The sequence below is a fragment of the Mustelus asterias genome, unplaced genomic scaffold (assembly GCF_964213995.1).
Source record: "Mustelus asterias unplaced genomic scaffold, sMusAst1.hap1.1 HAP1_SCAFFOLD_201, whole genome shotgun sequence".
Classification (NCBI taxonomy): Eukaryota; Metazoa; Chordata; class Chondrichthyes; order Carcharhiniformes; family Triakidae; genus Mustelus; species Mustelus asterias.
Window position 1 is genome coordinate 1 of NW_027590192.1, and position 24,149 is coordinate 24,149.

At 45.0% G+C, this 24,149-nt stretch overlaps 3 protein-coding genes across 4 annotated transcripts in view; 2 read left to right on the forward strand and 1 right to left on the reverse strand.

Moving 5' to 3' along the window:
* The first annotated feature begins 213 nt into the window (after positions 1-213).
* Positions 214-4,635, forward strand: LOC144485620 (uncharacterized). Of its 2 annotated transcripts, none has more exons than XM_078203716.1 (2): positions 214-343; positions 3,375-4,635. In XM_078203716.1, the coding sequence occupies exon 2, from the start codon at positions 3,484-3,486 to the stop codon at positions 4,519-4,521; it is 1,038 nt and encodes a 345-aa protein (XP_078059842.1). In that variant the 5' UTR covers positions 214-343; positions 3,375-3,483; the 3' UTR covers positions 4,522-4,635. The 2 variants fall into 2 exon arrangements, with proteins under 2 accessions (XP_078059842.1, XP_078059843.1); XM_078203717.1 differs by lacking the exon at positions 214-343 and adding an exon at positions 1,082-1,366.
* Positions 4,636-7,567: 2,932 nt separating this feature from the next.
* LOC144485626 (uncharacterized) lies at positions 7,568-16,826 on the reverse strand. The gene is made up of 2 exons (XM_078203727.1): positions 16,053-16,826; positions 7,568-13,452 (listed from the first exon to the last, which is right to left on the reverse strand). Exon 2 carries the CDS (start codon positions 13,114-13,116, stop codon positions 12,343-12,345), a length of 774 nt encoding a protein of 257 aa, XP_078059853.1. The 5' UTR covers positions 13,117-13,452; positions 16,053-16,826; the 3' UTR covers positions 7,568-12,342.
* Positions 16,827-17,365: 539 nt separating this feature from the next.
* The window catches only part of LOC144485636 (uncharacterized), a 77,327-nt gene continuing 70,543 nt past the window's right edge, over positions 17,366-24,149 (forward strand). The window contains exon 1 of the mRNA XM_078203739.1: positions 17,366-19,035. Within this exon, the coding sequence (XP_078059865.1) occupies positions 17,964-19,035 (1,072 nt within the window). The 5' untranslated portion in view covers positions 17,366-17,963. The remainder of the gene's footprint in view (positions 19,036-24,149) is intronic.

A 24,149-nucleotide genomic window follows, 5' to 3' on the forward strand; every position in this document is an offset into this window, starting at 1 on the left:
AAGCACATCAGCGCAGTCACACTGGGAAGAGTCTGTTCATCTGCACCGCGTGTGGGAAGAGTTTTAGTCGAATGTTCAACCTTCGCACTCACCAGCGACTTCACACTGGGGAGCGGCCATTCACCTGCTCTGTGTGTATGAAGGGATTCAGCAGTTCATCTCGCCTGCTGAAACACAAGTGTGCTCACTAACTCATCTGATCTCCTGATACACCAGCGAGTTCACACCGGGGAGAGGCCGTTCACCTGCTCCATGTGTGGGAACAGATTCACTCAGTCACAAAACCTAATGAGACACCAGCGAGTTCACAAGTCTGGAGGCAGATTCCCCAGTTATTGAACAGGTAATCACATCCTGCACTGACCCATGTGCATTCTGATAGCTATGGTGTGTTTCTGCTGCTGTTAATAACTGCTGTAACCAGCTTGAGTTAACAATTCAGGTATTTGTTCAAGTTCAGATGGACTAATGGATCAACCAGGGTCTAATTGAATAACAGAGCAGACTTGAAGGGGTGAACAACCTATTCCATTTCCTGAGTAGTCTCTCCACAGGACTCTCCTACTCTTTAACTCTGCTCCATCGCTGGTTCCTGGTGAAGTGTCTTCTCCCCACTTAAGAACAAAGAAAAGTACAGCACAGGAACAGGCTTTCCATTTATCAGCTGGTGTTTCTGCTGCTGTTAATAACCCTATAACCAGCTGGAGTTAACTGTTCAGCTATTTGTTCTTCAAGTTCAGAAAGACTAATTGATCAGCCAGAGTCTAACTGAATGACAGAGCAGACTCAAAAGGCTGAATGAGCTACTCCATTTCCTGTGTTGTTTCCCCCCCGGGCCTCTCCCACTCTCTAACTCTGCTCCAGTGCTGGTTTCTGGTGAAGTGTCTTCCCCCCCAGTTCTCCCATCACTTTCCATTCATCAGCTGGTGTTTGAGCCCAAGTTTATTGGGAACAGGAGGAAATCATTTCTCCCCCTTGAGCCTGTTCTCTTATTGACTGGGGTCACGGCTGATCTGTGACCAAACTCCATTTACCTAGATATTGTTTTAATCCTGACTTCCCCAGTCTGTTACAATGTGATTTAAAAATAACTTTGATTTATATCAGACCCTTAATGTAGGAGAGTGTCCCAAGGTGAATCTCAGAAACATCAACTGACAGAATCAGACAGAACGTAACACTGAGGAACACGATAGGAAGGATGTGATTGCACTGGAAAGAGTGCAGAGGAGAGTCACCAGCATGTTGCCTGGGCTGGAGTGTTGGGAAGGCGATTTATTATCTAAATGGGGAGAGACTTCAGGGTGCTCCAGTGCAGAAGGATCTGGGTGTCCTCGTTCACCAGTCACAGAAAACCAGCATGCAGGTACAGCAGATTATAAAGAAAGTGAATGGAATGTTGGCGTTTATAGCTAAAGGATTAGAATATAAATGTAAGGAACTATACAAGGCATTGGTGAGGCCGCACCTGGAGTATTGTGCACAGTTTTGGTCCCTTTATTTGAGGAAAGTTGTAGTGGCATTGGAGGCAGTTCAGGGGAGGTTCACCAGATTGATTCCAGAGATGACGGGTTTGTCGTATGAAGAGAGAGAGGCCTATACTCTCTGGAATTTAGAAGAATGAGGGGAGATCAAATTGAGGTGTACAAGATGATAAAAGGTATGGATAAAGTAGACGTGGAGTGGATACTTCCTCTTGTGGGGTATTCTAGGACAAGAGCTTATAGTCTTAGGATAAGGGGCAGCAAATTTAAAACAGAGTTGAGGAGAAACTACTTCTCCCAAAGGGTTGTGAATCTGGAATTCGCTACCCTGAAGTGCGGTGGATGCTGGGACAGTGAGTAAATTTAAGGAGGAGTTAGACAGATTTTTAATTGGTTATGGGGAGAAGGCAGGAAAATGGGAATGAGGAGCATATCAGCCATGGTCGAATGGCAGAGCAGACTCGATGGGCCGAATGGCCTAATTCTGCTCCAATATCTTATGAACTTAACACAGACTTAAATGTATTCAATGACCAAGCCTACTACTTACTGGAGAAGGGATTTCCAAAGACTAATGATCTTCATAGAGAATACGTTTCTCCTCATGGTGTAAACTGAGACCTCTTATTTTCAACTGTTCCATAATTGGATATTACCCCATGAGGGGAAACATCCTCTCAGAATCTACCCGGTCAAGCTCCCCCAGGATCTAATATGCTTCACCAAGATCACCTCTCATTCTTCTGAATTCCAATGGGTAAAGACCCAACCTGTTCCACCTTTCCTCAGAAGCCAAACCCCCTCATCACAGGAGTCAGCCTAGTGAACATTTTCTCATCTGCTTCCAATGAAAATGTGTCCCAGCTTAAGTAATCCTGAGCCAGAAAGCAGGCAGACACAATGTTGTGAATTTCTATCCTGGACTGAGAGTGATGGGTTTTGGAAACTTATTTTACATGGGTTAGAAGGGGAGGATTTACCCACAGCAAACTGCAATCAAGTGAATGTTTAACAAAAACAAAGTGCTGGAAAATCCCAGCATGTCTGACAGCATCTTTGGAGAGAGAATAGAGCCAACGTTTCGAGTCTGAATGACTGTTTGGAGAACGGTCATCCAGACTTGAAACAGTGACAGAGGTGAAAGACCTGATGGACCGAATGGCCGACTCCTAATTCTTGAGGTGAAACATGTCACCATGGTTGTGAACAATCATGTTCAGCCTCGGACAATTATCAGGGAGAGAGATGGAGTCGGTGGCTGGGGAGTGAAGTTTGTAGCAAAGACTGAAACCAGTGACTTCAGTCTTCCCAATATATAAAATATCTGTTCATCCAGGACTGGATGGCAGACAAGTCAGAACAGTGTGTTTAAAGTTTTTTTAAAAAGTTTATCATGTCACGAGTAGGTTTATATTAACACTGCGATGAAGTTACTGTGAAAATCCCCAAGTGTGTGAGACTTGAAGGTGAATTTCGAGGTGTTCATTCACACTTGTGATCCTGGTCCTTCCAGGTGGTGGAAGTTGAGGGTTTGGGAGATTCTGTCAAAGCTCCAGCTGAGTTATAGATGTGTAAAATCCCTCTCCTCCTGCCATCACCAGCACCTCCCCCATCCCCCCACAACCTCACCTCTTGCATTACTCCCCGTTCTCTCCCACTGTCTTGAACTCTCCTTAAGTAGAGGCCTGAGTCTGTACAGACCCAGACTGGGTGGTAGGTTCCTTTCCCTGATGGACATTAGTGAATCAGTTGGGTTTTTATGATAATCCAGCACTGTTCATTAGTATCAGACAAATTACCAGATTCATTCAGCTCAATTTCACAAGCTGCCTTTGAGTTTTTGTGGGTTCTCTCTCACTTCTGTGTTTTTGTTTTAAATCAATTTCACAGGGTTTTAGAAGAGGAGGATTTACAGTCAGGAAACTGAAACCAAACATCACACCAGGAGCTGACAGAGGTGTATCATTTATCGTAACTTGAATATCATTGAATATTAAATATGGAAGGAAAAAGCACTGTTCACAGTGAGGAGAAACCATACACGTGTTGTGTGTGTGGACAAGGCTTCAGTCGATCATCCAGCCTGTCGAGACACAAGCACAGTCACACTGGGGAGAAGCTGTGGAAATGTGGGGATTGTGGGAAAGCGTTTAGTTATCCATCTGACCTGGAAACTCATCGACGCAGTCACACTGGGGAGAGACCATTCACCTGCCCTCAGTGTGGGAAGGGATTCACTCAGTCATCCAGTCTGCTAAAACACCAGCGAGATCACAATGGGGAGAGACCATTCACATGTTCTGAGCGTGGGAAGGGATTCACTCAGTTATCCAATCTGTTAGGACACCAACGTGGTCACACTGGGGAAAGGCCATTCACCTGCTCTGTGTGTTGGAAGGGATTCACTCAGTCATCCCACCTGATGACACATCAGCGAATTCACACTGGAGAGAGATCATTTACCTGCTCCGAGTGTGGGAATGGATTCATTCAGTTATCTGATCTGCTGAAACACCAGCGAATCCACACTGGGGAGAAACCATTTACCTGCTCTGTGTGTGGGAAGGGATTCACTCAGTCATCTCACCTACTGAAACATCAGCGAGTTCACACTGATGAGAGACCTTTTAAATGCCTGAACTGTGAGAAGTGCTTTAAAAGTTCTGTGGAACTGACATCCCATCAACGGGTTCACTCTGACGAGAGACCATTTAAATGCCTGGATTGTGGGAAGTGCTTTAAAAGTTCTGGGGAACTGGTGACCCATCAACGTATTCACACTGACGAGAGACCGTTCAGATGCTCTCGTTGTGGGACTGGATTCAGGAAATCATCTCAGCTCACCGTACACCAAAGAATTCACACTGGGGAGAGGCCGCTCGGCTGCTCGGAGTGTGGGAAGGGATTCAGTGATTCATCCAGTCTGCTGAAACACTGGCGAGTTCACACCGGGGAGAAACCGTTCACCTGCTCTGTGTGTGGGAAGGGATTCACTCAGTCATCCCATCTGCTGAGACACCAGCGCGGTCACAAGTAATGACAATGATTGGGTTTGCTGTTAATCACCTGCAGGATTGAATATCATTCACTGGAGTCTGGTCCTGCTGATGTTAATAAACACCAGGCCGGTTATAGGTGTAAATATTCTGGATAAGAGTCAAATAAATCAGCTTTGTGTTAAACACAGTGTCTTGCGTCTTTTAAATACTGCTAACAGAAGTTAATTCCTTTTGAAGGGTTCTCCCTCTCCCCATCTCTGCCATTCTCACCTCCAACAAGTGTGAGGAGCTCCATCGCAGTTTATTTTTTACAGGTCAGTAGCTGTGAGACAGGCTCCGCAGCAGCTGTCCCCCTGAGGGAGCGTATTGGAAATGCCAACAGCACCCTCGCTTTCCTCAGTGCCCGTCCCCTTCCCTCCCTCCCTACCCGGCAGCACTGAGCCTTTCCCAGTGCACGTTTCACACTGACTGCCCGTTAATCAGCCAGCCAGCATGAGATCACTTTCCGGGGCCGATTTCCAGGGCTGATTACACCCACTTCCAGGCACTCCCATGTGAGTGTGCCCAACGGATGAAAAATTCAGGCCTTGCTGTCAGATTTAACAACAGGATGAGTTTCTGACCACATATCCATCCCATCACTGATACCAAATATTTCAATCTCCAAAATGTCCACAGTCTCCACCCCACTCCATCTGTTACCTTTAGTCTTGATGATTCCAATATATTTCTGAGCAGCCTCTCACATTCACCCCACTCCCCACATAGAAATGTGAGATCATCCAAAACTCTGCCGCCCGTCTGCTTTCTCACACCAAATCCTATTCATCCAAATCCTATTCATCCAAATCCTATTCATCCAAATCCTATTCATCCATAAAGCCTACATCGGCTTTAAGTCAAGTCATGTTTCAATTTTAAAATTCACATCCTTATTTTCAAATTCCTCCATGACCTTATCCCTCCCTATCTCAGTAATCTCCAATTTCACAATTCTCTGAAATCATAGAATCCTTTCAGTGCAGAAGGAGGCCATTTGGCCCATCAGGTCTGCACTGATAACAATCCCACGCAGGCCTAATCCTTGTAACCTCATATAATCCCCCTGACACACAGGGCAATCCCATCCAGACCTGTCCCATAACCCCAAGTATTTACCCTGCTCATCCCCCTAACCTACAACTAGGAGACACAGCCTCAAAATAAGGGAAGCAGATTTAGGACTGAGTTGAGGAGGAACTTCTTCACAGAAAGGGTTGTGAATCTGTGGAATTCCCTGCCCAGTGAAGCAGTTGAGGCTGCCTCATTGAATGTTTTTAAGGCAAGGATAGATAGATTTTTGAACAGTAAAGTGCAGGTTTCCTCCGGGTGCTCCAGTTTCCTCCCACAGTCAAAAAGACGTGCTGGTTGGGTACATTGGCCATGCGAAATTCTCCCTCAGTTTACTCAAACAGGCGCCAGATTGTGGCGACTGGGGTATTTTCAGAGTAACTTCATTGCAATGTTAATGTAAGCCTATGTGTGACACTAATAAACAAACTATAAACAAAGTTAACTTTTAAAAACTTCTACCAAATTGGTTTCTCGAATCCCCCTTTTTATACTTTCAAAATGTAGAAAGCCATCCTCAGCTAATTGTTGGGAATTAGCCAATTGGTCGATAACTTGTCAATAATGACATTGGTTTGGTTTTTAGCTAATTGCACACGTTGTCTTAATTTTAAGACAATTCTTTCTCTCAAACGATATCTCTTAGCTTGGGGTAGCCTGAGTGTCAACCAATAATTGGTTCACATCAGTCATTCAATGTTGAGACATCTTGAACAGGAGCCGATTCATTCCCTCCAGTCAAGGTTAACAAGTCCTTTCATCTTTCTTTATTCTGTCAGCATGAGAAGGGAACATCTGATAATTCCCACAGCATTTTAACCATTCTTAATGTGTTTATAATTCTAAAAGTTATAAACTTGTGTTCAAATTTACATTTCCAGCCTTCATAACATATATATTAATGAATCATTTATTATTTAATTGTCTTACAATTAATGCTGTCTATTTAACTAATCTGGCTGCTTTCCAATTGTGGGAACTTCAGGCCACAAAAAAGGTAGTTAGAGTCATAGAGGTTTACAGCATGAAAACAGGCCCTTCGGCCCAACTTGTCCATGCCGCCCAGTTTTTACCACTAAGCTAGTCCTAATTGCCCTGTAATATTACTCATGATCTGTGCTTCCAAGCATTTTGAATGCGCATCTACAACAAGCAAACACATGTGATTCATGAAAGGCCCCCCAAAGGCCACATGTAGTCTGGACCACGGCCTATCAGGCCACTCCCAAGGATGAAGTGGTAATGTACCCAGTGTGTTGGGGTGAATGAACTCAGAAGAATCATTCAACACTTAAACCTGATTCAACAAATAGTTTATTGAGTTACGCCAGCGGGGAGAAGCCACAGGGGCTGACCATGTGTAACTCCATCCAACAAAGAAAATAATCAATTCTTATCCAGTTACTCAGCTCATCCCGGCTGGACACAATCCAATCAGAATGGTGATAGATTACACACATTACAGAAAGGTCCAATGAAATTAGTATTTGGACATCATGGGGCTTTGTGATCATCTCATGAACAGATAGGTGCCCCCATCATGATGTTTTCCAGAACCCCTTATCTACCATCCTTGGGGTTTTCTTTGTACATAGACTGAGTTTGAAAAGGGGTGGATTAAAAGTTTTCAAATGGATGTCAGCACTCTTCCTTTGTTCCAACCTAACGACCACACGGTCTGGGAATCATTTCTATTTAATAATCTCTCCTTTTAAACTCTTTTCTTCAGTATCCAATTCCAGAATTTTCCTTTTCATTGTGTTAATTGTGTCTTTGGACCTGACAGGAAGTTTAACCCAAGATCAATCCAACACAGGATTGGTCAGAATCATTTCACATGTCCCAAATTTTAAATAACCATTACAAATTAAAACTCATTCTCATGAGTGAATTGTATCCGGATTAAAATTCCCGCATGTTTAGTGAAATATCCTGGAATCCTGTCTCTGTCCAGTAAATATGGCTCCAAGTTCATAACTTTTGAAAAAAAAGCTTTATTAATTACACTTCCTTTTTAAAAATCTGTTTGATTTAAATCACAGACAGAAAACCTCAAAGCTTAAAGCGTTCAACCCACAAATATCATCCATACACAAACAGAGAAACTTAGCATGTGCTTTACAACAACAATAACCAAAATTAATTACTTAAGCGTTCTTGTGATCCTGTTTTTAAACTCCCAAAAATGCCTTTAATTAAAGACTCAAGGTAAGGTTAATTCCCCAGAAAGATAAACCTTAACAAATGTAGCCCAAAACAATGATAAAACACATCTACAAACATCCACATAAAACAAACAAAACACACAGATTCTCACAGCTCGTAAATTTCAAACAATGAATCCTCAGCATTCTCTCTCGCAGCTGTAGCTTCTTAAAGCGACAGAGCACTACAAACTCACAACTCCTTGATTAAAATAAGATGCAAGATCCTTCATTGTAACTTAACCCTTTTTCAGCCAACTTCCAAGGCCTGATTTTATCGGCAACATCTAATCTTTGTTGATTTAAAATCCCAAACACGTTACCACCTGCAAACTCTTTGTTCTTTATCTGGGGTTGAGGTGACAACACAATAAAATTCTCATAGTTATTCCAAATTCCTCCAGGCTACGCTTAAAATTTCCACATTTAACTGGCTCCAATAAATCCACAATTATAAACTAAAATAGACACGAGTTTCTGGGCGATTTAAAAACAAGTTAAAAACAAGATGCCAGAGGAAAGACAGAACAGGAGGAAAGAAAGGAGGGGGAGTTGCACTTTTGATTCAGGAAAACATCACGGCAGTACTGAGAGGGGATATATCCGAGGGTTCGCCTACTGAGTCAAAAGGGGTGAACTGAGAAAGAAGAAGGGGGAAATCACTTTGATAGGGTTGTACTATAGGCCCCCAAATAGTCGGTGGAAAATTGAGGAGCAAATATGTAAGGAGATTACAGATAGTTCCAAGAAAAATAGGGTGGTAATAGTCGGGGATTTTAACTTTCCCAACATTGACTGGGACAGACATAGTATTCGAGGCTTGGATGGGGAGAAATTTGTTGAGTGTATTCAGGAGGAATTTTTTATTCAGTATGTGGATGGCCCGACTAGAGAGGGGCAAAACCTGACCTCCTCTTGGGAAATAAGGAAGGGCAGGTGACAAAAGTGTTCGTGAGGGATCACTTTGGGACCAGTGACCATAATTCCATCAGTTTTAAGATACCTATGGAAAATGATTGGTCAGGTCCAAAAGTTAAAATTCTAAATTAGGGCAAGGCCAATGTTGATGGTATCAGGCAGGAACTTTCGACAGTTAACTGGGAGAGTCTGTGGGAAGGCAAAGGGACGTCTGGTAAGTGGGAGGCTTTCAAAAGTGTTTTAACCAGGGTTCAGTGTAAGCACATTGCTCTTAGAGTGATGGGCAAGGCTGGTAGAAGTCGAGAACCCTGGTTGACTCAAGATATTGAGGCCCTGGTCAAGAAGAAGAAGGAGGCACATGACATGCATAGGCAGCTGGGATCAAGTGGATCCCTTGAAGAGTATAGAGGGTGTAGGAGTAGAATTAAGAGAGAAATCAGGAGGACAAAAAGGGGACACGAGATTGTTTTGGCAGATGAGGCAAAGGAGAATCCAAAGAGGTTCTATAAATACATAAAGGGCCAAAGAGTAACTCGGGAGAGAGTAGGGCCTCTTAAGGATCAACAAGGACATCTATGTGCCGATCCACAAGAGATGGGTGAGATCATAAATGAATATTTTTCATCATTATTTATTGTTGAGAAAAGCATGGATGTTAGGGAACTTGGGGAAATAAAGTGATGTCTTGAGGAGTGTACTTATAACAGAGAAGGAGGTGCTGGAAGTCATAAAGCGCATCAAGGTAGATAAATCCCCGGGACCTGATGAAGTGTATCCCAGAACACTGTGGGAGGCTAGAGAGGAAATTGCGGGTCTCCGAGCAGAGATATTTGAATCATTGATAGTCACAGGTGAGGTGCCTGAAGATTGGAGGGTGGCAAATGTTGAGCCTTTGTTTAAAAAGGGCTGCAGGCAAAAGCCTGGGAACTACAGGCCGGTGTGATTCACATCTGTAAGTTGTCAGAAGGTATTTGAGAGACAGGATCTACAGGCATTTAGAGATGCAGGGACTGATTAGGGACGGTCAGCATGGCTTTGTGAGTGGAAAATCATGTCTCACAAATTTGATTGAGTTTTTTGAAGGGGTAACCAAGAAGGTAGATGAGGGCAGTACAGGTGATGCTGTCTACATGGACTTTAGCAAGGCCTTTGACAAGGTACCGCATGGTAGATTGTTGCTTAAGGTTAAATCTAATGGAATCCAGGGTGAGTTCGCCAAATGGATACAAAACTGGCTTGATGACAGAAGACAGAGGGTGGTTGTAGAAGGTTGTTTTTCAAACTGGAGCCTGTGACCAGCGGTGTGCCTCAAGGATCGGTGCTGGGTCCACTGTTATTTGTCATTTATATTAATGATTTGGATGAGAATGTAGGAGGCATGGTAAGTAAGTTTTCAGATGACACCAAGGTTGGTGGTATCGTGGACAGTGAAGAAGGTTATCTAGGATTGTAGCATGATCTTGTTGGGACGTCTTGTTGAAGTTGTACAAGACATAGGTAAGGCCACACTTGGAATACTGTGTACAGTTCTGGTCACCCTATTATAGAAAGCATATTATTAAACTGGAAAGAGTGCAGAAAAGATTTACTCGGATGCTACCGGGACTTGGTGGTTTGAGTTATAAAGAGAGGCTGGATAGACTGGGACTTTTTTCCCTGGAATGTAGGAGGCTGAGGGGTGAACTTATAGAGGTCTATAAAATAATGAGGGGCCAGTGGACTGACAAATGGCAGATGGAGTTTAATTCAGATAAATGCGAGGTGATACATTTTGGGCGATCGAACCAGGGCAGGACTTACTCAGTTAATGGTAGTGTGTTGGGGAGAGTTACAGAACAGAGATCTAGGGGTACAGGTTCATAGCTCCTTGAAAATGGAGTTGCAGGTGGACAGAGTGGTGAAGAAGGCATTCTGCATGTTGGTCAGAACATTGAATACAGGAGTTGGGACGTCTTGTTGAAGTTGTACAAGACATTGGTAAGGCCACACTTGGAATACTGTGTACAGTTCTGGTCACCCTATTATAGAAAGCATATTATTAAACCAGAAAGAGTGCAGAAAAGATTTACTGGGATGCTACCGGGACTTGGTGGTTTGAGTTATAAAGAGAGGCTGGATAGACTGGGATTTTTTTCCCTGGAATGTAGGAGGCTTTGTAGTGATCTTATAGAGGTCTATAAAATAATGAGGGGCATAGATCAGCGAGATAGTCAACATCTTTTCCCAAAGGTAGGGGAGTCTAAAACTAGAGGGCATAGGTTTAAGGTGAGAGGGGAGAGACACAGAAGGATCCAGAGGGGCATTTGTTTCACACAGAGGGTGGTGAGTGTCTGAAAAAAGGTGCCAGAGCTAGTAGTAGAGGCGGGTACAATTTTGTCTTTTAAAAAGCGTTTAGACAGTTACATGGGTAAGATGGGTGTCGAGGGATATGGGCCAAACGTGGGCAATTGGGACTAGCACAGGGGTTAAAAAAGGGGCGGCATGGACAAGTTGGGCAGAAGGGCCCGTTTCCAAGCTGGAAACCTCTATCACTAAATGAACTGTCTGCTGAAAGGGTTAACTTTTCTACAGAATCTAAAGGGGTGGGGAGTGAGCAGAAAACACTTGGCACACAATTACATCACTTTACATAATTTTTAAAAACTTGTCCAACAACAAAATAAAGTTGATTTTAAACTTAATCTATTAATTCTTTTGTTCTCTTCCTCAACCTAATTATTTTTATTTGATCAGTTTTTGTTAGGGATAGGTAACTTCCGTTCTTTATAGACTGGTTCACTGGTTTTGTTGATTCTACATGGGCTCGGAGAATCAGAACCCAGACTTTATCATCCTTATCCTTTTTCTCCCTTTGCCACCACTCCCTCTGTTTTGCGGGAGGGTCGTGGGGATTCCACTCAGACCAAATCAAATTATCAGATAAGTAAAATACTGCGGATGCTGGAATCTGAAACAAAAACAGAAAATGCTGGAAAATCTCAGCGGGTCTGACAGCATCTGTGAAGAATGGAGCCAAAGTTTCGATAATGGATGACCCTTCATAACAGCTCTTATGAAGCATCATTCAGACTCAAAATGTTGGCTCTGTTCTCTAATCATTTTATCGATACATTTCTTGTTCTTAGTTTTAGGTTTAAAGTGAGAGGAGAGAGATACAAAAGGGTCCAGAGGGGCAGTTTTTCACTCAGGTCGTGGTGAGTGTCTGGAATGAGTTGCCAGAGGCAGTGGTAGAGGTGGGTGCAATTCTGTCTTTTAAAAAGCATTTAGACAGTTACATGGTAAGATGGGTACAGAGGGATATGGGCCAAATACGGGCAATTGGGACTTGCTTAGTGGTAAAAACTGAGCGGCATGGACAAGTTGGGCCGAAGGGCCTGTTTCCATGTTGTAAACCTCTATAACTTCCTAACACCCTGTCACTCTGTGATCCTTGTGAAATCTGAAACCAGGTATTTGCAACAAGACTCAAAGAGCATCAGCCCACTGGAGGCAAAGTCATGAGACCGGCCAGTCCAGCAGAAAGAAACCCCCCGACCCTCCCCATTGACCAACTGTGAGAACGAACAAAATGCAGTCCTGGATGTAATTGAGAGCAGAAACAATAACAGCAGAATCCAACCCCTGGAATCACTCGTGAACTTCTTGGTGTCTCAGCAGGTGGGATGAAACTCTGAATCCCTTCCCACACTGAGAGCAGGTGAATGGTCTCTCCCCAGTGTGAATGCGCTGGTGTCTCTGCAAGTTGGATGACTGAGTGAATCCCTCCCCACACTGAGAGCAGGTGAACGGCCTCTCCCCTGTGTGAACTCGCTGGTGTGTCTGCAGGTCAGATGAGTTAGTGAATCCCTTCCCACACTCAGAGCAGATGAATGGTTTCTCCCCTGTGTGAACTCGCTGGTGTGTCTGCAGGTCAGATGAGTTAGTGAATCCCTTCCCACACTCAGAGCAGGTGAATGGTTTCTCCCCAGTGTGAACTTGTTCGTGTGTCTGCAGGCTGGATAACTGAGTGAATCCCTTCCCACACTGAGAGCAGGTGAACGGTCTCTCCCCAGTGTGAACGCGTTCGTGTGTCTGCAGGCTGGATAACTGAGTGAATCCCTTCCTACACTGAGAGCAGGTGAACGGTCTCTCCCCAGTGTGAACTCGCTGGTGTCTCTGGAGGTCGGATAACTGACTGAATCCCTTCCCACATTGAGAGCAGGTAAATGGCCTCTCTCCAGTGTGAACTCGCTGGTGTCTCTGCAGGAGGGATAACCGAGTGAATCCCTTCCCACACTGAGAGCAGGTGAATGGCCTCTCCCCAGTGTGGTTGCGCCGATGAACTTCCAGCTTAGATGGGGCTCTGTATCCCTTCCCACAATCCGCACATTTCCATGGTTTCTCCATGATGCAGGTGTCCATGCCTCTCTCTTGAGTGGACAATTAGTTGAAACTTCGTCCACACACAGAACAAGATTACAGTCTCTCCCCGCTGTGAATGGTGTGATATTTATTCAGACTGTGTAACTGGTTAAAGCTCTTCAGTCAGTGCATTGGAACACTCTCACTCAAGTGTGGCAGTGTGTCGATGCTTTTTCAGTCACACTGACATTTCAAATCTTTTCAAATCGACAGACTGGACAATCATTTCTCCTTCTGGATTGAAAGTCCGATGATATTCAGCTCCCAAGGAATATGACTCTGTCACGTCTCGACGTGACGTTTGAGATTTCAGCCTGTGATTCCTCTTTCAATATCCTGGAAAATGAGTTTACAAAAGTCATCAGTGTCAGTACAGGATAGGAATTCAGAACAGACAATTTCTATGGAACATTCTTTCCTCTCTCATTCCCCAAAAGCTGTCAAACTCCATCCCACACACTCTCTCCCCATTCTCAGCAGGTCTGGCAGCATCTGTATGGAGAGAAAAGAACTGATGTTTCAGAGCTTTGACAAAGGGTCATCTAGACAAGAAACATCATTTTCTCTCTTGGTTTCAGATTTCAGCATCCGCAGTAATTTGCTTTTATAAGGCTGCAGATACCTCCTCCCAAGTAACATGCGTGTGTCCAAGACATCATCACTTGTTTCCCTTATTTCTTTAGCACCCATGGTGCTCTCCGCAGAAAACACAGAGGAGAAGTATTCATTAAAAATCTCACCCATCTCCTGTGGCTCCACACACAGATGGCCATACTGATTTTTAAGGGGATCTATTCTCTCTCTGTCCACCCTTTTACTCTTAATATAGCTATAGAACCTCTTGGAATTTTCTTTAATCTTACCTGCCAGATCCATATCATACCCTCTTTCTGTCCTCCTGATTTCCCTCCTCAGTATTTTCTTACACTTTTTATAGTCAGAGTAATTCACTTGTCCCCGATTGCCTAAACCCAATCTATGCTTCCTTCTTTTACCTGACCAGAGCCTCAATGTCCCTTGTCTGCCAGAGATCCCTAAATTTACCATTCTTTCCCTTCATCTTAACAGGAATATACTGCCCCTGGACTCTTGATATCACACTTTCAAAACCTCCCAATTGCCAGTCATTCCTTTCCCTTCAAACAAATTCACCTAATCGACATCTGCTCGATCCTGCCTAATGCCCACAAAAGTGGCCCTGCTCCAGTTTAGGGCCTTGACTTGTGGACCTGTCCTATCTTTTTCCAGAACTATTTTGAAACTATTGGTGCTCCCAATAGTGCTCCCTGACTGACACTTCAGTCACTTGCTCCACCTCATTTCTTAACTGTCTAATAGAAAGTGATTCCAGGAATTGATAATGAAAAATAAGGAGCTGGGAGATGAATTGAACAAGTATTTTGCCTCGGTGTTCACAATAGAGGATAGAGTTAAAACTCAGAAACAGCTGGAAATCAGAAAACAGAAGTGTGGGATGAACTCTGAAAAAGCACAATTCCCAGGGAAGTGGTCCTCAGCAAACTGTTGGAGCTGTGGGCTGATGAGTCCTCAGGTCCTGCTGGGCTTCATTCTCGGGTCTTAACAGAGTGAGAGAGTTGATGTGTTGTTCAATTTTCTAAAATTCCCCATCGGGAATTGGATAAAGGGAAACCGGTGGATGCGCTGTACTTAGATTTCCAGAAGACATTTGATGAGGTGCCACATGAAAGGTTATTGCAGCAAATAAAAATTCATGCTGCGGGGAGAACATATTGGCGTGGATAGAAGATTGGCTCATAGCAAACAGTGGGCAGAAATGGATCATTTTCTGGGGTTTAAGAGAGAGAGAAACCTGGACCAACCTTTCCAGAGTCTGCACCCTCCCTGGATTCACTTCCTTTCCCTTCAGTTGCTGCAAGTCCCCAGTTTCCCCCCAGAATGAGAAAAGAAATGGAAAGGGGGAGAAAAGAAAGTGTTTTACTCACAGATGTTTGAGATAGGAGGAAGTTTGAGTCTGTCTGAAAATCAATCTTCATTCACACAAAGCCCGCGCTCTGATTGGCTGGAAGACCAGAGTCCTTCCGGTCCTCCAACTCTTCCCATTGGTCAACACCTCAGCATGAAGATCAGAGGGTGGGTTCTCCCCCGCACATGCGCAGCTTCCCCTCTCCCTCGCACATTTTGCAGTCCCGGGCCGGGGGGAGGGGGAGATCACCGAGCGGCTTCTTGCTCTTGCCGGAGCCGTCAGCCGGTTGCCTGGAAACCTTGGTTCAAGGAGATGTAGGGGAGGGGAACAATGGGTGGGGGCGGGGCTCCTGGGTCCGCGCGCCCGGGCCTGAGCACTGGAACCCGGAGACGTCACCGCGAAGCAGAGTGATTCCTATTGGCTGATTCAGGCAGGACTCTATTGTGACGTCACAATGCGGAAGTTGTCCAATGAGCTTCAGAGTGAAACTCCCTCCTCCGGACAACATCTGGGAGGAAATCAATGTTTCCCCCTTTCCATTTCTTTTCTCATTCTGGGGGAAGTTGGGGACTTGCAGCAACTGAAGGAAATGAAGTGAATTCGGTCTGTATATTCCACACATTTTTACTCCAGTAATGCAGACATTTATCTGTCTGGCAGCCTGCATGGAAATTTTCAGCTCTCTGCATCCAGAGCAAGAAGCAGTGAGCATGGATCTGTCAATCACACATGAGGACGGCCTCAACCGGGATCTTGGGTTCATATCACACTATCTGTAACCCCCACGACTTGCCTGGGCTTGCAAAATCTCACTAACTGTCCTGGCTGGAGACAATACACATCTCTTTAACCTGTGCTTAACCCTCTCTCCACTCTCATTGTCTGTACCTTTAAGACTTGATTACGTTTAAAGACTCGTATTCCAACCATTATCTTGTAAATTGAGTTTGTGTCTTTATATGCCCTGTTTGTGAACAGAACTCCCACTCACCTGATGAAGGGGCAGCGCTCTGAAAGCTTGTGGCTTGTGCTACCAAATAAACCTGTTGGATTTTAACCTGGTGTTGTGAGATTACTTACTGTGCTTACCCCAGTCCAACGCCGGCACATCTTTGGACTGTGGAAGGAAAACCGGAACATCCGGAGGAAACCCACACAGACACGGGGAGAATGTAGAAACTCTGCACAGACAGTGACCCGAGGCTGGAATTGAACCCGGGTCCCTGGCGCTGTTAGGCAGCTGCACTAACCACTGTGCCACCGGGACACATGTCAGTGCCATCGCCCGACTCCAGCCCAGTCTCAGCTCATCTGGAACCGTCACCCATTCCACTGTGACGTCACACTCTCACCCATTCCATTGTGATGTCACACCCTCACCCATTCCATTGTGACGTCAGGGCTTCACTCTCCGATCACAATCCCTGCCGGCCTCCCACATGCAGCCTCAATGGCGGCAGTCAGCCCGGGTCTAACACTACAAGCTGTCGCTCCATTTGCTACAAAGGGGGGGACCGGGAAGTTCATTTCCGGGTTTGGGTTTGAACAACATGTTTACAAAGTCTCTCCACCCACCCGCCACATTTATCATTCCCCGCACGCCGCCCACTACCTCGTATTGATCTCCCTTCCAAACTAAAACCGGCCGTCTGTCGCCATTACCCGCACTGATGTGGAGATGCCGGCGTTGGACTGGGGTAAACACAGCAACAAGTCAAACAACACCAGGTTAAAGTCCAACAGGTTTATCTGGTTCACCCGCACTGCGCATGCTTCAGGTCCCGACTCTCATTCACTCCGATTGGTTGGAGGACCAGCCACTCCCGCTCGGTCCTCCAGTCCCGCCCCCTCCTCCTATTGGTCCGGAGCTGCCGTCAATCAATCCCCGGGCATTGTGATGTGGAGCATGCGCAGTGTCATTGCTGTCCTTGGCGCTTGTTTGTCCCGGAGAAGCGGAGTCAGCGTTAGGCGGTGGCTGGGAGGATTTGGAAACACTTTGTGGATCCGCAAACCCTTCAGAATCATTGTCAGCTCCCTGGTTTGCAGCTGCGGGGCTTCTCCCTCCCTCCCTCCCGGGAACAGGCCCAGGTTAACGGCCCCATCCTGGCTCAGCCACTGGAGGATGGTTCACATCAGAGGATGGGGGAGGGGGACAATAAATAAGAGGTTACACTTTGGCCTCAAATCAATGAGGACTCTGATCTCTGGGAAGGAAGGAAACCCTGGGAGGTGGGCGGGGAGGATTCACAAACACCCGCTGGAGGCCCCAACACCCCCAATAATACCCATTGGTTTTATTGTCAGTCTGCAGACAGGAGCTGGAGAACTGAACCCAGACAGAGGAGAGGGAGGGAGAAAACTGGGAGTGGAGGAAAGAAATGGTGAGATGGGTTTGGATTTCAGCCCAGGGAGGAGGGAGAGTGTGTGGCACGGGGATTTACTGATTTGGGGGAACAAGAAAGGAAAAAATGTTCCAGAGAAACTAGAATTGTCTGTTCAGAGTTTGTATCGTGTTCTGACAGTGATGACTTTTCTAAACTGTTTTTACAGGATATTGGAAGTGAAAGATTGGCAGACAGAAAACTCAAACCGGACATCACATCTGACAAAGTCATTCAGTTCCTTCGGAGCTGAATATCATCGGTCTTTGAATGTGGAAGGAGAAATATTTGTCTGTTCTGCCTGTGGGCAAAGAAATTAAACATCAGTATGACCGGAAAAGTATCGAGACAAACACACACCCGAGTGAGAGTGTTCCAGTGAACTGAATGTGGAAAGAGCTTTAACCAGTTACACAGCCTGAAAAAACATCACAGTTCACAGCAGGGTGAAACTACGTGTATGTTGTGTGTGTGGATGTGGCTTGAACTGATCATCCAACCTGGAGAAACACAAGGGCACCATGGAGAAACCGTGGAAATGTGTGGAGTGCGGGAAAGGATTCGGTTTCCCATCACAACTGGAAGTTCATCGGCGCAGTCACACTGGGGAGAGACCGTTCACCTGCTCTGTTTGTGGGAAGGGATTCACCCATTCATACAACCTTCTGACTCACCGACGGGTTCACACTGGGGAGAGGCCGTTCACCTGCCCTGTGTGTGGGAAGGGATTCACTCGCTCATCCCACATTGTGACACACCAACTTGTTCACACAGATGAGAGAATGTTTACATGTTCTGACTGTGAGAAGAGTTTTAAATGCAAAAAAGATCTGCTGACGCACCAACGTATTCACACTGGGGAGAGACCATTCACCTGCTCTGTGTGTGGGAAAGGATTCATTCAGTCATCCCACCTGCAGACACATCAACTTGTTCACTCTGATAACAAACTTTTTAATTGTTCCCACTGTGCGAAGAGCTTTAAAAACAAAAAGGATCTGCTGACGCACCAATATACTCACACTGGGGAGAGGCCATTCACCTGCTGTGTGTGTGGGAAGGGATTCAGCCGTCCACCTGCCCTATTGAACCACCAGAGAATTCACACTGGGGAGAGGCCCTTCACCTGCTCAGACTGTGGGAAGGGATTCATTAATTCATCCAACCTTCTGATACACCAGCAGCTCCACACAGGGGATCGACCGTTCACCTGCTCTGAATGTGGGAAGGGATTCACCCGTTCATACAACCTTCTGACACACCAGCAGGTTCACAGTGAGGAGAGGCCATTCACTTGCTACGTGTGTGGGAAGGGATTCACTCGTTCATCCAACCTATTGAATCACCAGCGAGTTCACACTGGGGAGAGGCCGTTCACCTGCTCCATGTGTGGGAAGGGATTCAGTCAGTCATCCAACCTGCTGACACATCAGAGAATTCACAGTGGGGAGAGGCCATTTACCTGCTCTGTCTGTGGGAAGGGATTTTCTCATTTATCTTATCTTCTGAACCACCAGCGAGTTCACACTGGGGAGAGGCCGTTCACCTGTAATGTCTGTGGAAAGGGATTTATTCAGTCATCCCACCTGCTAAGTAACACCGGCAAGTTCACAAACGACTGCAAGGTTTGGATTCTCCACTTATCGATGCTGTTAATCATATCCAGGTCTGAATCATGTTCTCTCTGACTTTTTTCTTCTGTTGAGGTTTAATATTCTGAATAAATGTGAAATAGACATTTGATTGAATCATTGTTGTAGATTTTTGTCTTTTCCATTTGAGTGTTTAACGTCACCAGGCTGGAGCTCAGAAAGGGCAATCTGAGGGAGGGTCACACAGTAGGAACAGAACTTCATTCTTGACCCAGTCCTTCAGGGTCTCGCTGAGAGGGACAAACAGCACTTTGGTCTTTTTCATCACTTTTCACTGACAGCAAAGTCCCCGTGTGGGTGAATCCTGAGGTGTGAAAAAAATGTGTCCCAGTCGCTCTTTTCCATGGTTCCGAGCTCCTAGACACGGAAAAGAAGCTCCTTTACAACTGTGTTTAGAGTCAGGAAGAACAATGGTGAATGCTGGAAACGTGCTGTCAAAGATTGGTGTAAAACTGGGATCTATTCCTGACTGAGAGTGAAACGGCAGGTTTAGGTTTCCAGACTAAAAATGAAAAAAAGTCTAAAACATTTTAATGTGTGTGTGTCAGTCCTGGTTTATTGAACAGAAACTGGCTTCAAATAAATTGGTTGAAGTCTGCATTAAAGTAGCAGCTGGAGACGTTCAAAGGAGCCTGTTAACTGTTGGGACAATGAGACAACAATTTGATTCCCAGATAGAGAAGGAGCTGCAGTGTGTGTCCAAAAATTCTCAGTTTTGTTGATGTGTGCTTCCCATACACTATCCTTTTAAATAAACCTCACTCCTATCAGCCTTTAACCATTATAAACAGAACAGAGAGAAGCTGAGCAGCACCAGAGCCCTGACTGACCATTTAAGAATGAGTGATGTGTTCAGCTGAAGTTTCCTGTTGGTAGTTTTCTGGGTGATCTCCTTATTTTGATCATTCTCAGTGACCCCTGGGTGTGAACCTGCTCTCCTCTCTTTCAGACATTCACTCACTTAACATCTCCTCTCTCTCAGAAACTCAATCGCTCAACATCTCTCATCTCTCTAACACTCACTGAACGTCTCTCTTTCTCCAGGCATTCACTCACACTTACCTCACCTTCCACCTCTCTTACACTCTAACCTCGCTCCTCTCTCATTTTCACTTAATCTCTCTCCTCTCAGAAACTGTCTTCGTCACTTAATGTCTCTCTATCGTTCTTTCAAACACTCACTCATTTAACCTTCCTATTTCAGATAATGCTTAAACTTATTCATTGTTTTCTCTCTCTCATTACCTCTCTCTGAAAAAGCACAAACACACTTCATCTCTCTTCGCTGTCTGAGAAAACATTTAATTGATGGAGATTCAATCCTCTCTGTTTCTCTCTCCCACTTCCTCTGACAGGCCTTGACTCACTTTAAATCTCCTCTTTTCTAATAACCCTCTTTGGGAAAACTCATTTGTTCTCTAATTCCTCCTCATTTCTCCCACTGATGACCCTCAGTCCATCTCCCAATTCAGTGAATGTGTTAAAAGTCCAAATAATCTCCTTTATTGTTTAAAATGGGAATGGAGATGAATGTAATGCTGAGACTGGCAGCAATCTGTGTGGTTGTTCTTGATGCTGTCAGAGTGAGTTCACCCTCACAGACAGGAAGACTGTTCATGGTGATAACATCAAACTGACGCCGGCTGTTTCATTCTCAGGTAACACAACTTCCTGTTTCTCTGCTGCCGGTTCCAAACCTCACATCTCACTTCTGAGCAGAAAATAAATCCAGGGACCACAATCTGGTGAGAACATCTGTCAATGCGGCCTGTATCGTGAATCGTGTGGAGGACGGAGAAGATCTGCAGAGAGATTTGGACAGGCTGAGTGAGTGGGCGAGGATATGGCAAATGGAGTATATCGTTGAGAAATGCGAGGTTATACACTTTGGAGGAAATAATAACAAATGGGATTACTATCTCAATGGAAACAAATTAAAACATGCTACCGTGCAAAGGGACCTGGGGGTCCTTGTGCATGAGACGCAAAAGCCCAGTCTGCAGGTACAACAGGTGATCAAGAAGGCAAATGGGATGTTGGCCTATATTGCGAGGGGGATAGAATATAAAAGCAGAGATGTCTTGATGCACCTGTACAGGGCATTGGTGAGGCCGCAGCTGGAATACTGTGTGCAGTATTGGTCCCCTTATATGAGGAAGGATATATTGGCATTGGAGGGAGTGCAGAGAAGGTTCACCAGGTTGATACCGGAGATGAGGGGTTTGGATTATGAGGAGAGGCTGAGGAGATTGGGTTTGTACTCGTTGGAGTTTAGAAGGATGAGGGGGGATCTTATGGAGACTTATAAGATAATGCGGGGGCTGGATAGGGTGGAGGCGGAGAGATTCTTTCCACTTAGTAAGGAAGTTAAAACTAGAGGACACAGCCTCAAAATAAAGGGGGTTCAGTTTAAGACAGAGTTGAGGAGGAACTTCTTCTCCCAGAGGGTGGTGAATCTCTGGAATTCTCTGCCCACTGAGGTGGTGGAGGCTACCTCGCTGAATATGTTTAAAGCGCGGATGGATGGATTCTTGATCGGTAAGGGAATTAAGGGTTATGGGGATCAGGCGGGTAAGTGGTACTGATCCACGTCAGATCAGCCATGATCTTATTGAATGGCGGGGCAGGCTCGAGGGGCTAGATGGCCTACTCCTGCTCCTATTTCTTATGTTCTTATGTATCTGTCCAGAGAGTCAGGGCAGAGTCACAAAGGTCACATTGTGGTGACATTTACAAATGAGTCAGTTATTTCTGTTCAGAGTTTCCATTTGCAGATAAAACCAGCTGTGTCTGTGGATCAGTTTCTGAATCATAGAATCACAGAAACCCTACAGTGCAGGAGGAGGCTATTCGGCCCATCGAGTCTGCACCGACCACAATCCCACCCAGGCCCTACCCCCATATCCCTACATATATTTACCCGCTAATCCCTCTAACCTACACATCTCAGAACACTAAGCGGCAATTTTAGCATGGCCAATCAACCTAACCCACACATCTTTGGACTGTGGAAGGAAACCAGAGCACCCGGAGGAAACGCACGCAGACACGAGGAGAATGTGCAAACTCCACACAGACAGTGACCCGAGCCGGGAATCGAGCCCAGGTCCCTGGAGCTGTGAAGAAGCAGTGCTAACCACTGTGCTATCGTGCCGCCCACTGAGTTCCCTCTGCTCTGATGTGGAGATGCCGACTCTGCTCCCCATAGCTGGGAACTGATAGCCTGCTCCCTTAAATTCTAGATCATTCTCTCTGTATTGCTTGTTTCCTCTGTTTCTCAGCTTTTATCTTTGACCGTCTCATCTTTCTGCTTTTTAAAATCTTTCTCAATTTTTCTCTGTCTTTCTGTCTCTCCCTTCCTCTGTATCTTTCTCAGGCTTTGTGTGTTCCTATTTGATCAAGATGTTCAAAATCATGAAGAGTTTCTGATTGATTATAGAAGGATAAACAGGGAGAAAAGCAGAAAAACCCGGCAGGTCCGGCGGCATCTGTTCAGAGAGTTAACATTTTGAGTCCATGTAATTCTTCAGGGCAGGAAAAACATGGGTTATCCATCTTAGATTAGGGAATGTGATGGGGAGATTTAATAGAGGTGTTTAAAATGACAAATGATTTATGATAGTGTCAATGGAGAGAAATTATCTCCCAGGAGCAGGAAGTCTGTCGATGGAGAGAATCGATTTCCTCGGTGCAGGAGGGTCTGTAAGCAGAGGACACAGAGATTTAATATAATTGACAACAGAACTGAAGGGGGTGATAAGGAGAATTTTTTGCACAATAACTTGATATGATCTGGAATGCACAAACTGACAGGTGCTCGAAGCAGGTTTAATAGTAGCTTTCAAAGGGAATTGGATAAATACTTGCAGAAGGTAAATTGGCAGAGTTATGGTGAATGGGATTAATTGGACAGTTCACTCATCTTTGTGACATTCTGAATGTTTCTCTCCTAAGGTTTTAATGTTTGATCTTTTCGGTTATAATGTGTCTCAAACAGAAGATTAAAATATTGGGTTTGATGAGCTGTCAGATCTCTTTCCTGTGTGTCTGTGTAACTTGAGAACTGGAGATAACCATGAGGAGGAACTGATTATTTTCAGTTCCTCTAACAGATACACCTCAGATATCAGAAATCTCAGGAGATCCACATGTCCTCATTATTCTCGCCTCGAGTATAACAGCTCTCAGTCAGGCCGAGTCAGTCACATGTGTCTCTGTCATGATGTTTCCACTTGTATTTTATCACTCACCTCCCAGTGACACTCACCATAACACAGACACCTTAAAATATCATTGTTCCCTTACACTTTGTCCTCCTATTATAATCAAATGTTTGTTGGGCCTCTTGTCTCCCTTAATGTCAGATTACCTGCAGTTAAAATGACCTCAGAGACACTGAAACCGACCTTTGTGATTATTATACCAGACTCCAATCAGCCCCAGGAGCTGCAGTTGTAAAATACAGCAGAATTGGAATAACAGACAGGTTATTGTTTGATACTGACAGTGGGAGAGTAACACACATCGAAATTTAAATACATTATATCAATATACCATGACTCACTCACAGTATCAAATGAAACTTAAACTTTGGTGAGGGTGCACTAGATACTGACTGTATTACCATTACATTGGATCAAATGATGTGTTCACTTACATACTGCAACGTGACTCTTATTATTTGATCAAACATTGTATTTGTTACACTGAGAGTAAGTCAGTGCTTTGCTGTGTTGTCTCTGTGCTCCATCCCCACTCTGATTGTATTGGAGCCTGTGTGTGTCATTGTTACACTCAGACTCTGTCACTGATTATTGGACAAGCAGCAAGTCACCGTCACAATGCCCAGCTGATTGACGGCAGCGTGGACCAATGGGAAGAGGGGGCAGACCTGGAGGACCGATCTGGAGCAGTTGGTCCTCCAACCAATAGGAGCGAACGAGGGGCGGGGCCACCTTTGACTCGAGCATGCGCAGTGTGAGTAATGGCGATGGAAAACGGTTTTTATTTTGGGCTCGGAAATCTGTTCGAGGTGATTGGCGTTACGGAGAGAGC

Excerpts from the sequence above, each read along its gene's own strand:
- LOC144485620 (XM_078203716.1), top strand. The coding sequence starts at position 3,484 with ATGGAAGGAAAAAGCACTGTTCACAGTGAGGAGAAACCATACACGTGT.
- LOC144485626 (XM_078203727.1), bottom strand. The coding sequence starts at position 13,116 with ATGGACACCTGCATCATGGAGAAACCATGGAAATGTGCGGATTGTGGG.